Source organism: Styela clava, chromosome 13 (assembly GCF_964204865.1).
Source record: "Styela clava chromosome 13, kaStyClav1.hap1.2, whole genome shotgun sequence".
In the NCBI taxonomy this organism is placed as follows: Eukaryota; Metazoa; Chordata; class Ascidiacea; order Stolidobranchia; family Styelidae; genus Styela; species Styela clava.
In genome coordinates, this window is record NC_135262.1 from 11,590,502 (window position 1) to 11,611,699 (window position 21,198).

The window sequence follows — 21,198 nt, forward strand, 5'->3', positions numbered from 1 at the left end:
GTGACTTGAATATGAACGGTAAATAATAGTCTGGTTATTTAATGAAGCCTTCACTTTGAAAAGGCCCTGCAGAACATTCACTGATACCTCCGGCAAGACCGAGACATAGAATACTACCAATATGCAAGAATGAAATAAAGATGGGTGCAATGATACGTCTTCCACTTCTCTTTTTTGACAGTATGATTTCCTCATGCTATTTCTGAGAACTGTAAAAGAACAAAAACCGTTGCTTTAACCACTAATGATAGATATCTTGTGACATGAAAAGGTGTGTTAGTTTCAACACTGGGAGTCAAATCCTAATTGCGTGGGCTGTTTTGACAATATCCTCTGATCTAACATTAACACGATTCAAATCTATTAATTATAACACAAACACAATTACGTGTGAGCTAGATTTCAATGAGGCGATCGTCATCGTAATACCACAAGAGACATTGACCGCAAATTATTAGCTTCGTTTTTAAAGAGCATTTATTTGTATTTTAAAAGTACGCACTGCCTTTAACACGGATGGAAATTCGAGTATTTTAAGTTTATTTAAACATTACCATATTTCGTGTGTTTTTCATTTGAATGCACGAAAGGAAGTTTATGAGTCTTATATTCAAGAACCCTGTTAATTTTTTGTTTAAATTAGTCACTGCCAACGTTGAAAGAATCCAAATTATTGAAAAATGTTAATCAGTGTTTTTTGTAGTATATGATCTATTCTCTAAAACTGAGGATTTATAAGAACATAAATCGTGTATGCAAACTTCAAGCCAAAACAAACCTAGACCCGGGCTTTAAACGAATATACGATTAGAGCAGCAGTCAGAATAAAGCATCATTTCAATAATTTTACACAAATCAAGACATTTTGACTAACTAAGACCCAAGCGTGATCCATAAAGTGTGATTGTAATTCTGATTGATATACAGCAAAATTGCAGTGAATCGGACAGGTTTTGTTATAGTTTTAGAAAGATGAATAAATGTACGACGACATTGTTTATCCAATGATGTTCGTACATATCCTGGACTTTTTATAACTCAGCATTGTGACCAAATTAGGTGATAAGGTACTACCACGCAAACACCTTTATCATAAGGCAAAGAATAGAGTTTAATTAGGAGTTTAGAGATTAAGTATGTACAAACACAATACATGACAATTGAAATACAATAAAGTATATTGTTGTTGTTGTGTCTTCATATTACGTTGCTATGATTGGCGTAATACATGCGACAAGGACTTGGCCCTTTATTTTCATATTAAATGCTTTTTTTGTGCGGCTGTGGGTCGGATTCTGGCTTTAATTTGATCCAAACTGGGTCCATTTCCGGTTGGATTCTGAATGTAGGCCTCCAAAAAAGACTGGCCCTCTGTAACCTCCGTTCAGACCGTTTTATGTCGTAACAGCGCTAATTAGTGGAGAAATGCGGATATATTGATTATGGTTACTAGTCTACGTGGTTGGGGTCCAAAATGTGACCTTCGATATATTGCGGTGGCGGGCTTGGCAATTATTGAAAATGTCGAAATGGCCGTGTTAACGTTTTCGTCAAATCCTTACAATGAGTAACTTTGATAGATATGTAGTGTAATACTGCAAAATATACTTAATGCCCCTCCCCATCCCACAACTAGTTTAAGTTAGCAATCAAAGCATTAAATAAACACGGTGCGGGTTGAGGTTCGCATTTTGATAACATTTAAATTAGTGGCTTTTTTACAGAAATTTTAACGGTAACTAAGATTTGATTAATGTTCAACTCTGCAACAGGGCTCAAAGAGCAGACGTCATTTTAAGACGTCACTAGGAAAATTGCCAATGTATCAAGCGTAAAATAAATATGCTCTACGACCCTATAGTATTGTAGTCTTAGTCTTAGATGACGCAGACTACAAATCGCTCATGTGAGTTTGTCAATATATAACAAATAATTTTAATTGTTGGTTACTGCTTTTATTCAGGTTCTCGTATTTTTCGACCAATTATGGCGTAACACATTGACGGAGGTAGAACAATGGGTGCAGCCCTACATCACACGCGTTGTATTGACGTCACGGGCCGAGCGCGATTGTTTACATTCTGAACGGTCTTCCGAATGTCTTGTGATTCAGAGTCATGTGATTTAACCCCTTATAGCCAATCGACAATGTTTCTACTAACAGTAGAATATTATAGTATAGTGGAATTATCTATTCCCAATAATGGGTTAATAATTATTACTCAGTATCATCTTGATTGTAAGTTCTGCAAGGTTTTTGACATCATATATTGCTGCAATATTTGGATTTTTTGGTTCGTTGCTATTATTCAGTTTGTAGTCACGAGATTTGAATAGATCTAACTATAGCTAGACGGCGTCGCCGTTTATGACTAAAGATTAAAAAATATCATTTTTCGCCCTCAGTAGAACGATTTGCAGCAATACATTGTGCATGCCATGAAACGTATTTATTCAAACATAACATTTAGTAGGCTTTTGTAGTTAGTTTCGGTCGGTACCGTTTGCGCGCGTCTTTCTGCTTTCAGAACACGAAATTTTTTTAATTATTTTTCCATTATTGTACAAAATTACAAGCTGCTCACGGAAGGTACGCCTACTGCATATCAAATGGTTGCAACACCCACGCCAACGCTGAACATAAGAAAATTATCTAGTTATGGTTATGAATGCAGATTACGCTGAAAATTCAAAATTTTAAACCCTTTCTAACCCTAACCCCAATCGCAACCGGATAGTTACTAATTTATTATTTCAAAACATGGAGGGCTTGTTTTTCTCCAATTCATGATTTTTTGCATTAGTGGTGGGGGCTTTGTGCGAAAGATCCAATATTAAATTGAAGAGGTCATTTCAGAAAAGTAAACTTGTGGAATTTATGACTTTTAGAGAGAAGTTTGAAAGCTCGAACGTAACTCCATTTTTGATTGATATACACTGAAATGGGACAAATTGTGTTAGTGACAGCGCAAAAATTGGTACGACTATACATTACTTATATAATATGATGTAATGATGTTTCGACGATTCGCTCTTATCGCAGACTTATTATAAGTTACCACGATGTCCAAATTAGGCACGAAATATTGCTTTGCAAACACCTTTATTGAAAGACAATATTAGTGATAGACAGTATTAGTGTGCACAAACATGAACAAGACATATAACAATTGAAAGACAAATCCTACACAAAAGGATATTATTTGTTACGCCACACCCATCATAACTAAAATTCCATTCGCCACGTCGCGAAATAAAATGATATTATGGCGTCATATGCCTTGTTACGACGTCGCATTTTGCTGAAGTATTTCCCATTGACTGATATAATACCCGATTTATCTACGGCCTGTAATGAGGCCATAAATAAACAGTATTATGGAAGCACGAACTATATTCATAGTCGTTATTTCCTTTATTAATTTTTCGCTTTTTTAAAATAAAATAGTACAAAATAATAATTATATCATGTATTAAACGATGAAAGCATATTTAAAAACCATTACACAAAATATTAAGTACATATTTAAATTTCGTAAAAATGTAAAAATAAAAAAAATATAATGTACGTTGAAATTGTGCGAAGCTAGTTACTCGCCAGGAGCATTCAAAATCAGATCTGCTGTGACATTAAAATAAATAAAGCAATAATATGATTAATGGCTCCTAAAAAATATAAACACAAAATTTACATACTATGCCTGTCGTAATGTTGAGCATGTTGATATATCTTCATTAGTTTAAAAGGTAAGCTATCAGATATAAAATGTAGGATGGTCTTTTACTAAGTTGCCTATTAAAATTTTAAAATAATTAAGAACTCAAAAGAAACACTGCGATCCAACCGCTCCAGAAGATGCAAGTCTATCTTACGAAAGTGGCTAGTACAAAAGTAATAATTGGGTTTAATAAAAATATTGGTAATTATAAAAACACGGAATTCTTCATGCAGTCGCTTTCCTGATACAAATTAGTGGGAATCAGCGACTATTCGGTCTTTCGTCGGTACATTCATCCAAATCGGTTGGAGTCATTGTGAGATAACAGTGTGCGCGAACAATCAATTTCAGTACGAACCAGACGTTCAAAGCTTATTTAAACTATTTGCTTAAGGTTCCATACGTATCCTCGAAAATATCATCGAATTCAATTTATCTCAAGAACCGTATTCCAAACCAGTGTATTATAGTGACCCATGACCCGTGTGTATTCGTGCCTTAAGGTGACTTTTAAGTCTGTAGGTATTCGCATGTAGGGCAGCCTAATAAAATAGCAGTACAGAGTAATATCAGTCGCTTTACCTGATGAAATTTGTGATAGCAGTATTTGTTGGTGCATTCACACCTTATTACAGTCAGTTTTTCGCGTATAATGTTTGCTCACAAACCATACCACTCGCACTTTAAGTAGTCGTTGCAATTAATAGTCAATGTGATGAATGAAAGAGCTGTCAGACAGCGAATCGAGAAACAGCATCAGAGTACTTTATATCATCGACGACAATACGGACACCGCATCAAATTATTCATCAGCTGGCACAGTCTGCAGAGTAGAGGTGGATGAGTGCAGAATGGGAACGGAACAGTTGCTATTCGAGTCCGGCATTCAACACAATTCAGTAGGAATGAAACCAAGACGGACGACCTGGAAGCAAATAATATAAGCAACTTTATGTTTATCGTTTTTCACTAACGAATCACCGATATAAGACATATATAGTTAACTAATATGATAGCACTTATATCCTACTGGATATATTCTCACCTCAAAATGTCGTGGCCAGTTACAATAGATATGGCGTTCAATGGTCGTTCCCGTGGACAGCAAGCACAAGACTGTTCTGAAATCTCACAGTTGTGACAGAGGAGCGGCGGATGAATAGACTTGCAAGTAACAAATCCAACATTGGCAACGTCTCTCAAACATCTCACGCAGTTCAATAGTCTGCACATTACCGGTAGTCTTAAGAAAAATATATAGCTTAGGATAGATAGACTGCAGTTAAATAGCAGACACAAATAACTCGTTCGAGACAAGCAAGTGGAGATTAGTACAACATCTCAACAGTTCTGTTTATCTAAGCCAGTCTGTAAATAGCGAGGTATACAACAAATACGGGACCTCAAGAAGTATGTGCACCAAGATGACGCACAATCTGAACATAGTATGTGTACCAGGTTAGGGTTCAGGCAGTGGGCCATCTTGGTGCACATACTTCGGGAGCGCCCAAAATACATGATACCCTAAAATTCAAATTCTGTTAATTAACGTAGACGGCCAGAAGGAGGGCTGTTGTGTTAGGATACAGTTTGTTCTGACAATGTGCAATTCTGCTCCAATATTTGGATATTCCAACAGGAATGACTCCCACAACACTAATGCCGGTGAGTGATATGATAAAATGCGACATCTGGGACTCTATAAAGTGCCGCTTATAAGTGCTAGTGTAGCAACTAACCCCCAAATGTACCCCATTTCATGTTGAAATCATCAAAACAAAGTTAATTTTTCCCAAAATTCGAACAAAGACTTTCGTAGGAATCAAATTACACCAGTTTTAAGAACATGTTCCACCTAGTCATTATCAAATTAAAATTTATATTCTCAAGACCTTTGGCACTGATTGAAATAATGATTGATGTTTCAGATACTTGCACATACGAAAGAGCACTCATATGCAATTGTAGATATATCGGTTGCTGATCTATTCTCAACAATAAAAAAACAGAAAACACGCCACGACATCCTCTTACCTTTCTGCGATAGCAGAAGATGTTGGAATTACATCTCCAGTTGGATTTGTAAGAAGCCTTCGGTGATAGTTTATCCACCTGCGGCAGAAAGTGGCTAAAATTCCCATGAAGTGGAATTGCCTCCATCGTTCTTCCCGACGTGAAGCAACATGTTGTCGACTGATGTTTAGCCATCTTAACGCATACGTTACTGTCAAGGACGTGCTTCGCATGCTTAAAAATTAGACGTAACATGTTCACTAAACTACCGGTAGACTGAAAATAAATTTTACATCAAAATATCAAGTATAAAAATCTTGCTGTAGAAAAACTTGTGCTGCTTATATAAATTATGAGTCGACTACATTTTGCATTTCGACAAATAAAAACGCAGTAATCCGTTCATGGGCAATTGTCACGTAGAAGGGTCATCAGATAAAATAAAAAAAAAACATTTAGTAATTTGTCCTCAAACAAAACTTTTGCTGTAAAACATTCGCTGTATACTCTTGATTAATATTACAAATTTTATATATGTGTGCTCAAAGCAAGCTCTCCCAGGTTGAACTGATGGATGAAATCTTTATTTTTACTGGGTTCAGAGAAACATGCCACTGATTTTCAATATATTTTGCAAAGTCAAAAAGTTGTTGCTTATTCGATTCTATAACAACGCTTACATATAGAATTAATTGTGTCTTGAAGAGATTTGAGCAAATTGCTTATGAGGTATCTAGTCATAAATAAATATAAAAGCGATGTAGGCCCACGAATTGCGTGTTCCCCAGAAGTGTTTTTGGTTTAATGTTTATCCATTTTTTCGTCTTGGAAAAGTTTAACGACATGGCAGATTGCCCAATTTGCGATCTACTATTCCGCGGAGGAAATAATTTTAATAAATTACCCAGGATTATTAATTTTTACACTTATCTGGTAATATTATTCTCTTTATTTTAAAACCACGCCAGAAGTGATCAAGCTGCGCCTTGGATAAATAAAAGTTTTTCCAATGGGCAATGTTGACTAATCTTCTATTTTCTTATCCAAAAAATAAACAGCATATTTTCAAACAAACTATGGTACCTGGTAAGATTATGGTTTGCCAACACAGCGGTCTGATGGTTTCTCCATCGCAAAGCCATCATAACAGTACGTGCTACTGAATGCATAGAATATCTCCTATTCACATCTTGCAACCTGGAAATAAAAACGTCGTCGTATTTAAATCTGTGTAAACCTCGCTGTGTTGACTTTAAAACAAAATACAGTAAATGAAAGACATTTGAATAAACAAACCATGAATATGGTTTATTATCCCTCTTTGAATTAATTACTAAACAAATCGGAACAATCTGAGGTGTCACCGACCCCTCGATCAACGCTAGGGTCATTACTAAGATACAAAAGATACCACCGTTCTTACCGTCGTGCGGCGAACCCTATTTTATGTTAAGACAAATTTTACATTGTTTGAAGGACAATCTTGGAGACTAATTATAATTCTGAAATTAAGATAAAATGTATTAAGATAAAAGCGTGAACATTTTTCAAATTAAATAACAAAAACTTTGATTTGTTCTTGTTTTAACCCAATACAGTATCGACACATTTGTAGCGGTTAAAGATAGCTCTAAAAAGGTACTATTAGATTAATATTATGGTGCACCAGTAAAATTGTATAAGCAAGTTTATTCAATGTTTTCCACAATTCGTCACATGTCCGCTGCGCCAACTTGACGTAAACAACGATGTTCCTTAATTACTGCGTTACGCAATTACGTCGCTACGTAGCAGCTCAGCGTTCCTTATGAAAAAGACATATATATCGACTTCCCTCGCAAGTGTGTAACGTCATTGACCTAAGGTCATACGTTTAAAGTGAGTATCATTTGAACTGGTATTATGATGCCTGTTCACACCGAGCCGAACGTTTGAATCCTGCGTTTCACATTATTCATTCCAGGGGATAATGAAATGTTCGAATTTTCTCGGAAAAATTTGCTTGCTCCAACGAGGTGTTCCAACAGTTGCTCCAAACATTATAGAATGTAAACGGTCTCACTGATAGCACATTGTGCAGCCTTATGAATTTCATCAAAGCGTACAAATTTTACGTTATAAAGTACAAAATTTAAAGACCAGTCACCGCGACTGGTGTTACAGCTCTTATCGACGGATTCTTTCGCGTCGCAAAATGTATAATATTCACCAGGTGATCTAGTGAGACCAACATCTCTTCCACGTTTACGTTGATAACACTTGTTTGTAATTTTAACGCTATTTAACAGCGAAAAATTAGCCTTGATGTTTCCGGCGGAACCCCATTAACATGCGTGGTTCAAATTTTTTGGTCCAGCCATTTAAGTTGCGATCCATAATCAGATAACAAACGTATATATGGCCTTTGTTTTTTAGAAATTAATATCTATTTTCAATCAAGATTCGTTTGAATAATATAGTTGTCTAGCTAAATCGCGGCCGATGAGAACGACAAAATGCGTGATTGCGTAATCTAACTCACGTGAAGCATTACGCAGAACAATGTCGCTTGAACGTCGGTGCCTAATTAAACTTTGCGTCGTTACGCAAACTTAGCTTCTAATCGTTCACCGATTTTGTTCATAAACCGTTGGAATCAAAAACACACATTCTTCAATAAAACAATTTTTAACGTAAACGTAAGCTAGAAAAGACATCCGCACATCCCCCGAAAGGTAGTTTTGTATCCTTTTAAAAATCATAGGACATATAGCAAATTTAGATGAAAAATCCATAAATAGACTGTCAAAACTTATTCGAATACAAAAAAATTAGTAAATGGGACTAAAAATAGGCTTACATATCTCATCAAAATTTCTTGTAATAAATGATGTTAGTTATGGATAAAAGACTAAATAGGCTTTCAAATGAGATATTTCAGACCATCCGATATATAAGGGTTTAGAAGTTACATTGATGTAAAAAAACGAATATTACGAATTTCAAAGCGTCGAATTCATGCGACACCGTGGGAGTCCAGGGTGGGAGAGTAGCGTCGTTCTGGAAACTCAGAGTTCAAAGAATTAAAGCAAATGTTACTGCCATTGATGCAGATATCATACTGAAAACAAACGTCAAAGAGCTAATTGTATTATAATAATAAATGGTGACTTTTTTGCATTGGCGCGTTGTTTTAAGGCAAAGCAAAAGTTTAATTTCTTATTTTAAATAGAGTGAACTTGTCTACAATATATATATATTGTTACTCACATATATATATATAAATCATTATTCCTTACCTGGTGTGGTGATTTCTAATCAATGGGGCGACGACCGTTGGATGTCTTTTCCATTTTAGAGCTAACAGAACAGTACGGGCAACGCTGTACATAGAAGGCATTCTTAAGAGCTGCCAATCATATAGTAATCTAATGCAAAAGAAAAATATGATTGTATACATAGTTGCGTCAAATTGAATATCAAGAATCACACCTTTCACCCAATGCATGTAACGGGGTATATTGCAGGCTTATCGCTCTCTACGCCCCATCAACAAGCTTAATCTATACAACAGTCGAAACGCTCTCCAATAATCTGCAACGCCACTCTTTTTCTGAAGTTATTCTACTAGAATAAACAAATTTTTTGCCAAGTGCGCTCTTTATTATTATGTCTACTCAAAATTTATCAAGCAACTGACTGCTGCTTCCGAGTCCATTATGTTTTTGATAATGTCATCCAATTACAACGTAAATAGCACAAAGGCTATATTTTAACTTATGATGTAACCTATTCTATTTAAATTTTATTACATTCAAGTCAAGTTGCCAAAAAATCGATTTTGCGTTTTGTTGTATCTGGACTCAATAAGTGTTGCGTATGTCTCGTTCAAACGGAACTAATCTGAAAAAAATATGCAATACCGTCAGTCATTCGAAGACAGACCGTCTATTTTTATACATCGTAAATATCATGCTTTAAGTTTAAACAATCTGAGAAAATGCATTATTTTGAAGTAATCGCGGTCCTTATCGTTGTATTGGGTATTGTGGAGTAAATTTGAAACAAACGGTCGTGTATACAAACAATACGAAACGGGTCCACAACCATTTTCTGCATACCGGTATCCTTTTATTAAAATAAAATCATTACCTTTAAAAGCCAGTTATATAACCTAAAATAATACGCATAAGTTCTGCAATCGTCTCATCGAGCGCTTTCGTTTCGTCTGCAGAGGAAGAGCATTTGAATGGAAGGAAATTACATACAAGTTAAAAAAAAATGTTTTTTTACATTTGTTTTTTCTGTAATTCAATTATTTAAACACATCATTGATTTTTGACGTTATATTCTAAATCTAGTCGTTACTGAGCCTTTCAAGTAAGATTATCAGTATTTTGATCATTCTTGTACTGGTATTTTACAGTTTCAGTACCAGGTGCATTACCAAGGATTTTTTCGAGATTATTATGTTCAACCTTGTAAAATACTAGTAACGAATGCGAAAATATTAGCAGTTATACTTCAAAGTACCAACGAAAGAAATATGTGTACATGGTTAACATTTTTGTGGGGTAGTGAACATCTTTAGTAGGTGATCTAAAAATTGAACATTCTGTCTATAATATAGACTCTATATATTACATAGTAATCTGAGAGGCATTTTCGAAAATGGCCTCTCCATTGAAAATAATATAATATAAACTGGAAATTGACCAATCATAATATAAACTGCTCACTTTTCCTCTTATTCTATTAACAACAGAGTGGTAACGTTACTGGCAGACTTAAACACAGATAACAAGTCCAGCGTTCAACAAAAACGTTTATTTTAGCAAACAATAAAAATAGAGCTCTTTTAATACATCTATGAGATATAAAATTATCATTTAATAGTATACAGGAAGGATAAACATTGTTACTTGAATTCGGTACGTAGGTACATATTCATAGCTATCGAGGTAAATAAAGTCGCCCAAACGCAGCGTGATAAACCATACCTTTATTATCAAATACTCGACATTGTACGATAGCGCAAAGTTCAACATGCATACTTGCATTCATTTTTGAATAAATGTGACTTCGTATTGGCGTAGAAACGGGGATGCACAATATAAAATGAAGATATATAACAAATTATTTTTGCGGTTTCTGAACTGTGCAAGATAGAATGATGAGAAGAGACGCGAACACAACAAAAAATTTAAGCTTTAATTCCTCAGTATACATTAGTTGTTGTTCTATCTTTGCGAAAATTGCTTCACTTTGCTTCAAGTATTCCCTACTTTGGATTTATGAAAACATGACTAGCAACCAATTATCTCAGGCGTTAAATAGTTCTCTTAGATATCACAGACCGTATCAAGTACTCAAATCAAAATCGGTACTCCTGAAGTATATGCGCACCAAGATGTCGCACAACCTGAACCCTAACCTGGTACACAACCTGAGTTAAGATGGTGCGCCAACTTGATGCGCATACTTCAGAAGGTCCTCTAAATCTATATTACCTCAAAATGTACCAAAAAGAATTTAAAATCAACAATACTGTTACAATGCAAGCATACTACTTCGAACACTATCATATATATAGCTCAGCTTACAGCATGATATATCATCCGACTAGCGACTACACAACGATTGTCCGACGGCAGTGTTGAACTAATAAAGAAAATTCGTCTTGAGTTACATCTACGCTAGGGGAAAATGGAAGACTAATATTTACCCAGACATATTTACCGTGTTTAGGGAGTGGCACACAATCGATAGTAATAACTCATGGGCGATTCCAGAGAGTATGTAAGTAAGTTAGTACACAAAAATTTCCCAAATGAATGGTGCAATCTTTTTTACGAACAAATATTTTTATATTTAAATAAATCTTCAATTTCATATGTATCAATAAATAAACTATTTCTATCCAGGAGTTACATTTGAAATAGAAAACAATGGAACAATACGTTGTAGTTTTAAACCAAAACAACCTAGTTGTAATAGAAATCGTTCGGTATGGGCGGGATTCGAATTGCGTTTCATTTTAGCAAAGAAGCATGTTAAAAGAATACATTTGTAAACTGTTGTAAAACAAAACAGCACACGTCCCTAACGCCGATTAGTTGATTTAATATTTAGAATCAGAATCATTTCTGAACTTTAAGTAAAAATTTTCTAGATTGGTCGGATAGGACATGAGCCGTGCCCGTACTCGTACCTAAAAATAAGCCACTTTGCTCTTCCATGTTTCATCTTTTGCTTTCACCAACTCTGATAATTCGACTGAGAACCTCCGTCTAACTCAAAATGCGCCTACGGCAGTTAAATCGCTTTACCGTGATGTGTTGAAAATTGTATAACGCACATTCGAATTTGGTCTTTCACTGCTTTCAATTGCCGCAGTTATTCGGCTGCAATGCCTATTAGGTCATATTTGGTTGCTTTCAGTGCGAAAAAATTTCCCCAAAATATCCAGGTTCAATGCTGGATGGTTGGTGTCTCACCGTATTGACTGGATCCGTTTCATGTATCGCTTCAATAAATGTTTAGTGATGCGTCATTCGCCTCTACCCGTAATTTTCCTGAGTGAGTGCTCGTGACTTTGCTTTGAACAATTTCTCATATTTTAACTAGAACGCCTTAACTAGAAAAGCCTATTAGCTCATACCTAGTTACTTTTAGTGCGAAGAAATTTATATCTGATTTCCCCAAAATATTGCATTCCAATACTGGATGGTTGTTGTCTGATCGTATGGATCACTATAGACCGAATCTGCTTCATGTATCGCTTCAACAAATATTCAATCCGGATCCGCTACCCGTATTTTTGCTCACGGATTAGTCATGGGTTAGTGACCGTGACCTTGCTTTGGACCAGTTCTCATATATTGACCGAAAATGGTAGAATAACAACACTGATCAGCTAATGAATAGGAAATGGAAAAGTTTTACCTTGGTAGCCATCAAAATATATTTCGACGTTTTTGTGCTTTGGTTCTGAATATCATGTCATCCATTCGCCATTTCTATTTTCGAACCTAGTAAAATTCTTTACCTATTAATATAATATATAAATTTTTAATAATAATAAGCATATTTACTTTTTCACGTATCCGCGTTTTATTGTTTCCTGTTTTAAAAGCTATGTATTTGAAGCAATAAATTCATTTTACCTTCCTATGTCGTTTTCTTTCTGTTACATTCAGTGTTCTTTTACGATCACTTAGTTTTATTTTAAGACAGCAATTTGTTTTCGTGGAAGTGCGCGTAAGTTTTCTCCCTGATAATTTGGCGCCGCACTAACAAAAAGTTTTGAAACCGCAGGCTTAACCGATTGGTATATATAAAAATGTAAACGACTTCTTCGGGTGTCTCCAAAATGTCGTATCCCCCTTGTCCCACTTGTACCACGTGTCCCACTTGTCGCACGTGTCCCACTTGTCGCACGTGTCCCACTTGTACCACATGTCCCAATTGTACCACTTGTCCCGGAAAACGTGTCCCACTTGTACCACTCTTGTAACACGTAAGTGGGACACGGGACAAGTGGAACAAGAGTGGTACAAGTGGGAGACGTGGTACAAGTGGGGCAGGTAGGACACGTGGAACAAGTGGGACACGACATTTTGGGGACACCGAACTTCTTCCATCTTCAATCACCGACGAGCAATAGCGACAACGCGCACTGTATGACCTCACAAATTCGTTCATCACCGCAGACTTTATCAATTTTGAGCCTGCCGACTTGAGGACTGATGGTTTGCTATGCTTTAATTAAAGTTTAAATACTCAGGTGATTTGGAATCTGCGTGAAATTTGAGTCGTATAACAACAAATTGATTGATATTTATAGCGTTAAATTAGATATTGTGAACTGCCCAATGAATAGCCTATCAACAGATGAAATTTTTGAAGATTGGGTTATTACTTATCGATTCTAATCGGTAAGTATGTTGATAGGTATTTGTCTGTTTATCTGTCTGTTTGTCTGTTAGATGCACGCGAGTCTGCTGCAGATTTTGCATGTCTATTCATCATATCTCGGACCAGTAGCCTATTGATTTTGGGCGAATTATGTCGTATAATTAGCGAGTTATTAATTAATTAGTGATGGGACACAAGGTGTCACTATGGAGTAAGAGCGCTGTTTTGGGGGATCCCCTAACTTTCTATCGATAAGTCTTCGGTCTCTGACCGATATTCTCGTTTGGATGTTGGTATTGCTACCATTGGATCATTAGGCTGTTACGCGTCTGCGTATGTATAACTGTTATTTAGTCACTGCTATGACTCGGGTTAGGCACAACAGGTGGAGATTTATTTGCTCACCTTGTTGTGACGTGCAGATTGTTTATGATTTGGCAAAATACAAATAATTCGATAAAAATGTCGTTCTTATCTGAGGTAATTGGAGCCGTTACTTCAAGAGTCGCTTAACATGGACTATTTGATACTGTACCTCAGTCTAGAAGAGTCTAATGAATTGAATTATTTTGCTAAATAATCGCTGTTGTTGTAAAGATTGCTGATGTTGCAATATATCACTTTTTTCTACAGCCAGTAGACTAAGTTTTTGACAATCAAAGCACGATTAGCTTACGTATCTTGCCTGTAACTAAAATTTTGTATTTTATGGAATAAAAAATTGACGTCATAATAAACATTAGTCAATGACATTATATTAGATTTTTGTGACGTGACGTGATTGTAAAAGATGGGCCTAACAAACAACCTAGCGCCTCTCATTGTCTAAATCTGTCTATGTGGTCTGACCGGTGACCGTACATTTGAACCCACGTACATTTGAACCCATGCGTATATCCACGGGTTCAATCTATATGCGGGTGCTAAAACCCATGGGTTAGTATGGGTTTAACTATCCGTGAAACAAAAAAAATCCCATAGGTGCAATTGTCGTGGGTTCAAATGTACGTGGGTTCAAATGTAATGGAACCGGTCTGACCGACTACCAATAATGCGATGCACAGTTTAGAAGGCAAATCCTGGCGAGAAAGGAGTACTTTGCAAGTATCTTTGACACGAAAAAAAACTCCCAAATAGTTTCCGTCACGGATTTCTATCGAATTTCATGACGAAGGTAATAACAGGTTAACTTTTGCAGCTCCAGAAGGGTGTGTAGGAGGTATGGAGGTAACTAATTTCGTTCGCCTTTTTACATCGAGTTGTGTGAAGGGACTGAAATCTACGAGCAGGGGGTATATTCACTTGGCTAACACAGACGGTACCCGAACTCGTAATAGAACTAAAATAAGGAAAATCGGAATGAAATTATGGCCTAACCTTAACCTAGTACACACACCACGGAAGTACCTAACTTTTTACGTGGATTCGTGAATGTCCCTCCGATTTGTTATCGTAGAATTTACATTCGTATTTTCAGATTATATAGAAAATATACTCTTGTACGTGTGTTTTATATTTATTGCATCTTTTTATACAATACTATATTCGGTGATCAACAAAATAATCACTGAAATCACAAATTATGAACAATTTCATATAGATATAAACAGATGTAAGTAATTTAATTAAAAATTAATCAGCAGATTTTCTCTCTTAATATCCCAATAACATTATGGCAACCTTAGTGGTGCAGACAGTTTAGACCAAAGTACCATAGCAGTCGTCCCCATAACATTCTGGAAATGGAAAGATACTTGGTATGATGTTGGTTTCTGTTGTGCATTCAAAGTGAGTCCCATCAGGACCAGGGAATGTCATCTGGAATATAAATCGTTGTTACAAATCCACAAGTTTGTATTAAGTTCGTAATAGACCCGATTCACATACAAAAATGTTAGCTATCCCACGTAGTCATTTTATTATTTTTGGTTCATCCAATATTTCGGCATCGATTCGGGAAATAGAGGAAGCGTGTCTCAAAAATGTCGTGTCCCACTTGCCCCGTGTGTCTCACCTGTCACCCTTTTTCCACTGCTGTCCCACTTGCGTTTGGTACGGGACTTGTGGGGAAAATGATGCAATCGGACAAGTGGAAAAAGAATGTGTCGAGTGAGACAAGTAATGCCATCGATACATCCGCGTGGGAAATGTGGGACACATGATAATATTTCTTAACGACGTAGTCGTAGAGGGAGTTAACTAAAAATAGTTTAGCTGTGCATACCTGTATAAAAAAAACTCTCCATCCACCTTGGAAAGGATTATCTATTTCTGCTTTGTAATGGAATTCATCTATTTTAGTAGCGTTTGCGTGAGCCCACAAATTAACCTGAGGCGTTGGTCCGTTGGGGCCTCCTTTGAGAAGACGAAAATCTCTCCTAAAATAGAATATATTGTTCTGCCATTAGATATAGCCAGATAGACAAATGCATAAAGTGGTGCATATATACGTCGAACTAAAATGTAGGTAACAGGCTGTGTGCCACAATACAAACTGAGATAACCTCGTTTTAGATTCCGAAACAGCGTGGAAATATCTGACAAGTACTGGTTTGGTATCCATGGTTACTTCAATAATTCCACCGGTTGCTGTACTTGCAAATGTCCAAGACACTTGTGGAAGTGTGAATCCCTGCACAAACAGTGTTTAAACGGTAAAAATATAAGTTAACAAATTAAAATGGGTAAAGTGGCAAATAGAAGGGACGGATAGAAAATGAATGAATAAAAGAAACGAAGAAATGAGTTGAAGAAAGAATAATGTAATAAGGAAGACGAGAATAAAAATCAAACTTTTTCTACCTTCATAACACTAACATAAAACGCTTTTATGTTGAAGAAAAGTTGCAATTCGTGCCCAGCACAAGAATGTTCAGCATTTGGTAACATATTCACGTAAGTTGGTCCTTCCATCTCAGTCAAATAGTAATGAGAATCATCAGGAAGAAAGAATTCGTCACCACCAGAATTAAATATCATCTTAGGCATAGTCAGACGATCTTTGTAAGCTGTGATATTAATCATAATTTAATTAGCAGTAGTCTATTTGAAACTTGTAATTAGTTTAAAATTAAAGTTTAAAATTCCTACAGTTGTAGTTCAAAACGGAGAATAGATTAATTATTACAAGCGTGAGCATCAAATCTTACAAATGGGATCCACAATATCTGCCATTTTCTGTGTGTTAGGGTGATCTAAATCTCTTGTTATATTCTGTTCGTAATAATCCTCCATTGCAAAAGACCATCCACCGTATGCTCGGTAATGATGATGGAGATTCTAAGAAATCCAAATGTAAAAAGGATGGTTTAGTACAGAGTCATATTGCGCTACAGTTTTGTGATTAGGATGAGATTGATCTCTCCCGCGGTTCAGTGGCATTGGAAGGAAAATACGGGCTTTACTGATAGAATTTTATTAGCCTTTAGAATTCCAAAAACCCTCACATCAGATTGAGACGCAGAGCTGTTATTTCACTTTCATTTTCGAACTAAAAAGTGTAAGTACCCAAACTGTCAAGTTTTGACTATCCATTGTATGTTGTTTCTATGCTTCATAGAAATGTTTCTATGAATTAAAATAAATATAATGTCCGATTCAAATCAAAAGAACATAGCAAATAAAAGTAATAGACTTCTAAAGACTCCATCAGCCTTTTTTCAAGCAATGAAATCGATTTAGTTAGTAAATCGATTTAGCCTCCTTTAGTTGAGGAGGAAAGAAATATTTCACTAAACAACTCGAAAAAAAAAGCTCCCCTTTAAAAATTCTTACCCAATAGAGGAAATGGTACGTTACTCATAAACAAAAAATGTTGAGTAGTTATAAATCAGTTACATTCAAATCTATTTCACTATGTACTTACCGGAACCATGTTCAATACGTCAAGGACAATTGGAGTAATGCATTTCACTCGTTTGTAATCAACGGCGCCGGTAGTCCAAGTAGTCCATCCACGCTATGTAACAATACGTATACATATAAATATTTACAAATGTCAGTAAGTAAGGTTATTTATTAGCAGAATTAAGAGCACTCAATTATGTACATATGACAGCTTATATCAATTTTGTTTGTAGTAAAGATGCGAAGCATTTACGCTTCTTGAATAAGGCATAACAAATTTACCTTAGATGCACCGCCAACACAATAGTTTTCAACGACTTTTCCAACAGTTTTGTTGACGAAGTCAGTAACTGCATCCATTGCCTTCACTGATGCTTTTGTCATGGGCATACGTAGAAGCCATTCTGGCTTTGTAGGATCGTCGATGAAATGTCTGAGACAGATTTAGCAATTTAGTTCAATTGTTTTACTACTAATTTACATGAAATTTTCATGCTTTACCTCCAGGTATACGCGATTATTCCATCTTCCGTTCGTGATTTCTTTTCAGGGTCTTCTTTGAACATCAAATGCTCATTTGGAATTTGTTTCAAATCCGCAGTTACGCTAATAAAATCAAATTTTGTTTACAAATCTGTAATATAGAATTTTGATACATTCGGTGACACACATATTATTTCACGTGACTTTTTTCCCCAACAATCCGAATGAGGCTTTGTACACGCGCTCACTCATTCAGACATAGGAATCTTTTAGGATGGGATATGATTTTCATATCTACCTCGGAGGAGAGGGAAGCCTATAAACCGCATAATCATGTAGCAAACCATGGCCTCTCGCCCGGCTACGAGTCCATGACGGGTATTATAATAGTTACCCGGTTGTTTTGTTTTGAGATGCATGGTATGCTAGTATGTCGATAGGTATTTGTTTGTCTGTCAGGCACTTTCTTATGTTACGCGATATCTCACGAATGCTCCAAATTTTGCATGTGCATTCATCATATCTCGGACTAAAAGCCTGTTGATTTGGATGAATTATATATATAATTATTATATATATATAGTTATTAATTGATTAGTGATATGACACGCGGTGTCGCTCTTGAGTCAGAGCGAAGGAATCGAAACCGCTGATCGATAAGTCGGCGGTCTCCGATCGCTATCTAGTTCAACGCTTTTTCCTTCTTCAGTTTTTGCTAGCTTATAAATTAGTCAAAGTAACCTAAGTTGTTTTCGGCTTATAGCATTTCGTTATTTGATGTATACCCACATGATAAAAACAAACAGATATATATACCTTCCCGTCGATACTGCAATCAGACTCATAAATTCAACAAATGTATCTGTAGTATCCGGGGGAGTGTCTGTGTTACCCCCGCCGTCAATAAGCAAATATCCACTATTTTCCATGGCAGGATCGAAAACATCGGGAATGTTAATGATCAAATAATGCCACCATATTGACCTGGTTGTATCAGCATCTGTAACGTAAAATTGCAAACAAATTTTTCAATGTACCTAATACCTGGCTCTCTAGATATAGAGTACAAAGTATAGCATACTTCAAATTTCGAATCTGAGTCTCGTTTTGCTTAAAAAGCAATTGACTTAAGTTGAATCGATTCGAAGTACCGTCACATACTTTAGAATCACCCTATGGATGTTAGACTAAGGAACAGCAAGGCGAACCACCCGAGGTCTTCCCTATCCCTTATGGAAGTAAATGTAGTAATTATTAATAGGAATGACTGATCTTGGTCGTAATCGAATCGATACATCACTTGCGACATCCTAGCTTTGCTGTCAAGTGTTCAGATCTATTAGTATTCCGCCAAAGTACCTGTCAGCCACCTCTGTGACGTCATATTCAGCGTGTATGACGTAACGCCTGGTGATTTGTACGTTCGATCCCGAAGAAGCTCGTATTTGAAATACCCATCGTCTTTCCACACGTAGTCGTCTAAAGGCGTGCTGCTTACTGTGGCGATCAGAGCACAAAACTACAAAAATCAAAAGAAATGACCATTGCATGAAATAGATCACACTCCAGAATTCAGTTATAATTTTTTTTGGATAAGTTCACATTTTAAAACATCGAATAGCTGCTTGATAAAGTTATTGTTGAGGAGACAGTATAATATAAAAACTTTTGTTTGACACGGATCACATATGTACATAATCCGACATATTCTTCAAGACATTATAACAAAATAAACCACTTACCAATATCACGAATTTCATGTTTTTCTTCGTATTATCGCTATCGCTACGTTGACGTTACCTATTGCTGTGAGATATATCACAAAAGTTCATATACACTATTGAAAAATTCAATTTCCAGTTTCATTTCATCTCAAAACACTAGTGAAAATAGGAACAATCTGAAAATGAATCTTCGTATACTTGTAATAAATTTTATAAATACTGATTGCCCATAACAGAATCATGAGCACTCCTTGATCAAGTAGATATTAACAACTCGGGTCGCATTTAGATTTTGCCAGCACATAGATAATTGCTATTCCAAAAACGGTATTTTTTTTACCAGTGCTCACATTTTGTTACCATTACTATATTTAATATTATTGGATGTTCCTGCTTTTAGCAATATAATACTGGCTACACTTATTCTACCCACTCAACTTTTACCTCTTTTACATCACAGCTGATTATCCAATAAAGAATATACGTTATGCTCATAAGCAATGCCTATATTGTTTCAACCAACTTCAGCGTGTTACCCAATCGTATGCAATATTTATGTTTGATCATTTGCAAACTCAAAAATAAATATTTATACACGAGACATGCTTGATCAACAATGAATCGAGAATAGTTTTGATTTTAATTGCAAATGTTTAATTATTAGCGGCACATGTGACAAGTTAATATTTAGTCAGATGCATTGCAAATCTGTTTGTATATTATTATAGTTCAAGCATGATTTATCAAACATATTCGAATTAAATGTGTTTTACCCTAGATTGTGTTTGAGTGTATTAAATTTGAAAATGTCAGATCTTCTTGATGTACTTTGAGTGGTGTTTCAATTAAAATAAAGTCCTTGATTAGAGGTCGTTCTGATAACGATATCAACAAAATGCAATAAGGGAAGAGAAGTTTTTCGTCCGTAGCAAATAATAGAGAACAGGAAAGTGTTATAAAAATCCCTTTGCTAACAATAAATGTATTGCTCACAAAATATCATTATAAAGTTAAGTTTCAAGGTCACATTATACATTATAAAGTTTCAAGGTCATGTGTACCGACAATGTACAACACAGGATGACCCAACAAACAGAAACCAGATCATATAACAGGTAATATTTTAGAGAGAACATAACCTTTGTCATAACCTCCATAGATCACTGCAACTATCAAGTACAATCATACAAATATAGAAGTTTGAAATGTTGAATGAATTTTTTTTATTTATCTTTCAATTAACTGAGAAATATCTGTTTTTCTAGGTCACCATGCAGTTGGAAATTTATCAGCAGCTTGTCAGTTGAACGACACCACATATCAATACTTACACATGTCTGGTTTACGTGCAAGCGATTTAGGTAAATCGCCCACTGTGTTGGTTCGTGTTATAGTATAACATACAGACGAATTCTGCCGTCTGAATAAATGCTAAAAATTTGTTCCGTTGCTTGGAAAACTAATCAGTATAGTCGACAGAGCCTAAAAGCCAGTACTCTATGATATCTACAGTGCAC

General features: G+C 35.8%; 2 protein-coding genes across 6 annotated transcripts; both read right to left on the reverse strand.

The window, feature by feature from the left end:
• Positions 1–3,074: 3,074 nt before the first annotated feature.
• LOC120333438 (uncharacterized) lies at positions 3,075–10,499 on the reverse strand. 5 transcript variants are annotated; one of them, XM_039400866.2, is made up of 8 exons: positions 10,451–10,499; positions 9,864–9,939; positions 9,524–9,614; positions 9,011–9,139; positions 6,816–6,929; positions 5,754–5,966; positions 4,765–4,962; positions 3,075–4,644 (listed from the first exon to the last, which is right to left on the reverse strand). In XM_039400866.2, the coding sequence occupies exons 4-8, from the start codon at positions 9,109–9,111 to the stop codon at positions 4,491–4,493; spliced, it is 780 nt and encodes a 259-aa protein (XP_039256800.2). In that variant the 5' UTR covers positions 9,112–9,139; positions 9,524–9,614; positions 9,864–9,939; positions 10,451–10,499; the 3' UTR covers positions 3,075–4,490. The 5 variants fall into 5 exon arrangements, with proteins under 5 accessions (XP_039256800.2, XP_039256799.2, XP_077975693.1 ...); XM_039400865.2 differs by lacking the exon at positions 10,451–10,499 and having other exon boundaries at positions 9,864–10,088; XM_078119567.1 differs by lacking the exons at positions 9,524–9,614; positions 10,451–10,499 and having other exon boundaries at positions 9,864–10,088.
• Positions 10,500–15,283: 4,784 nt separating this feature from the next.
• On the reverse strand, positions 15,284–19,894 carry LOC120333422 (autocrine proliferation repressor protein A-like). Its single transcript, XM_039400845.2, has 11 exons — positions 19,700–19,894; positions 19,317–19,476; positions 18,774–18,957; positions 17,976–18,080; positions 17,757–17,907; positions 17,494–17,586; positions 16,778–16,907; positions 16,431–16,636; positions 16,133–16,260; positions 15,853–16,006; positions 15,284–15,446 (listed from the first exon to the last, which is right to left on the reverse strand). The coding sequence occupies exons 1-11, from the start codon at positions 19,715–19,717 to the stop codon at positions 15,327–15,329; spliced, it is 1,449 nt and encodes a 482-aa protein (XP_039256779.2). The 5' UTR covers positions 19,718–19,894; the 3' UTR covers positions 15,284–15,326.
• Between the last annotated feature and the right edge of the window lie 1,304 nt (positions 19,895–21,198).

Bases quoted from the DNA above. Each gene is read 5' to 3' on its own strand.
- LOC120333438 (XM_039400862.2), bottom strand. From the start codon at position 9,219: ATGCATTGGGTGAAAGGTGTGATTCTTGATATTCAATTTGACGCAACT. The intron at 6,930-9,010 runs GTAAGGAATAAT...TTTTATTTCCAG, and splicing joins ATTAGAAATCACCACACCAG to GTTGCAAGATGTGAATAGGA. The intron at 4,963-5,753 runs GTAAGAGGATGT...ATTTTTCTTAAG, and splicing joins TCTTCTGCTATCGCAGAAAG to ACTACCGGTAATGTGCAGAC.
- LOC120333422 (XM_039400845.2), bottom strand. The intron at 18,081-18,773 runs GTATATATATCT...TGATTTTATTAG, and splicing joins ATTGCAGTATCGACGGGAAG to CGTAACTGCGGATTTGAAAC. The intron at 16,007-16,132 runs GTTATCTCAGTT...ATTCTATTTTAG, and splicing joins GTTTCGGAATCTAAAACGAG to GAGAGATTTTCGTCTTCTCA.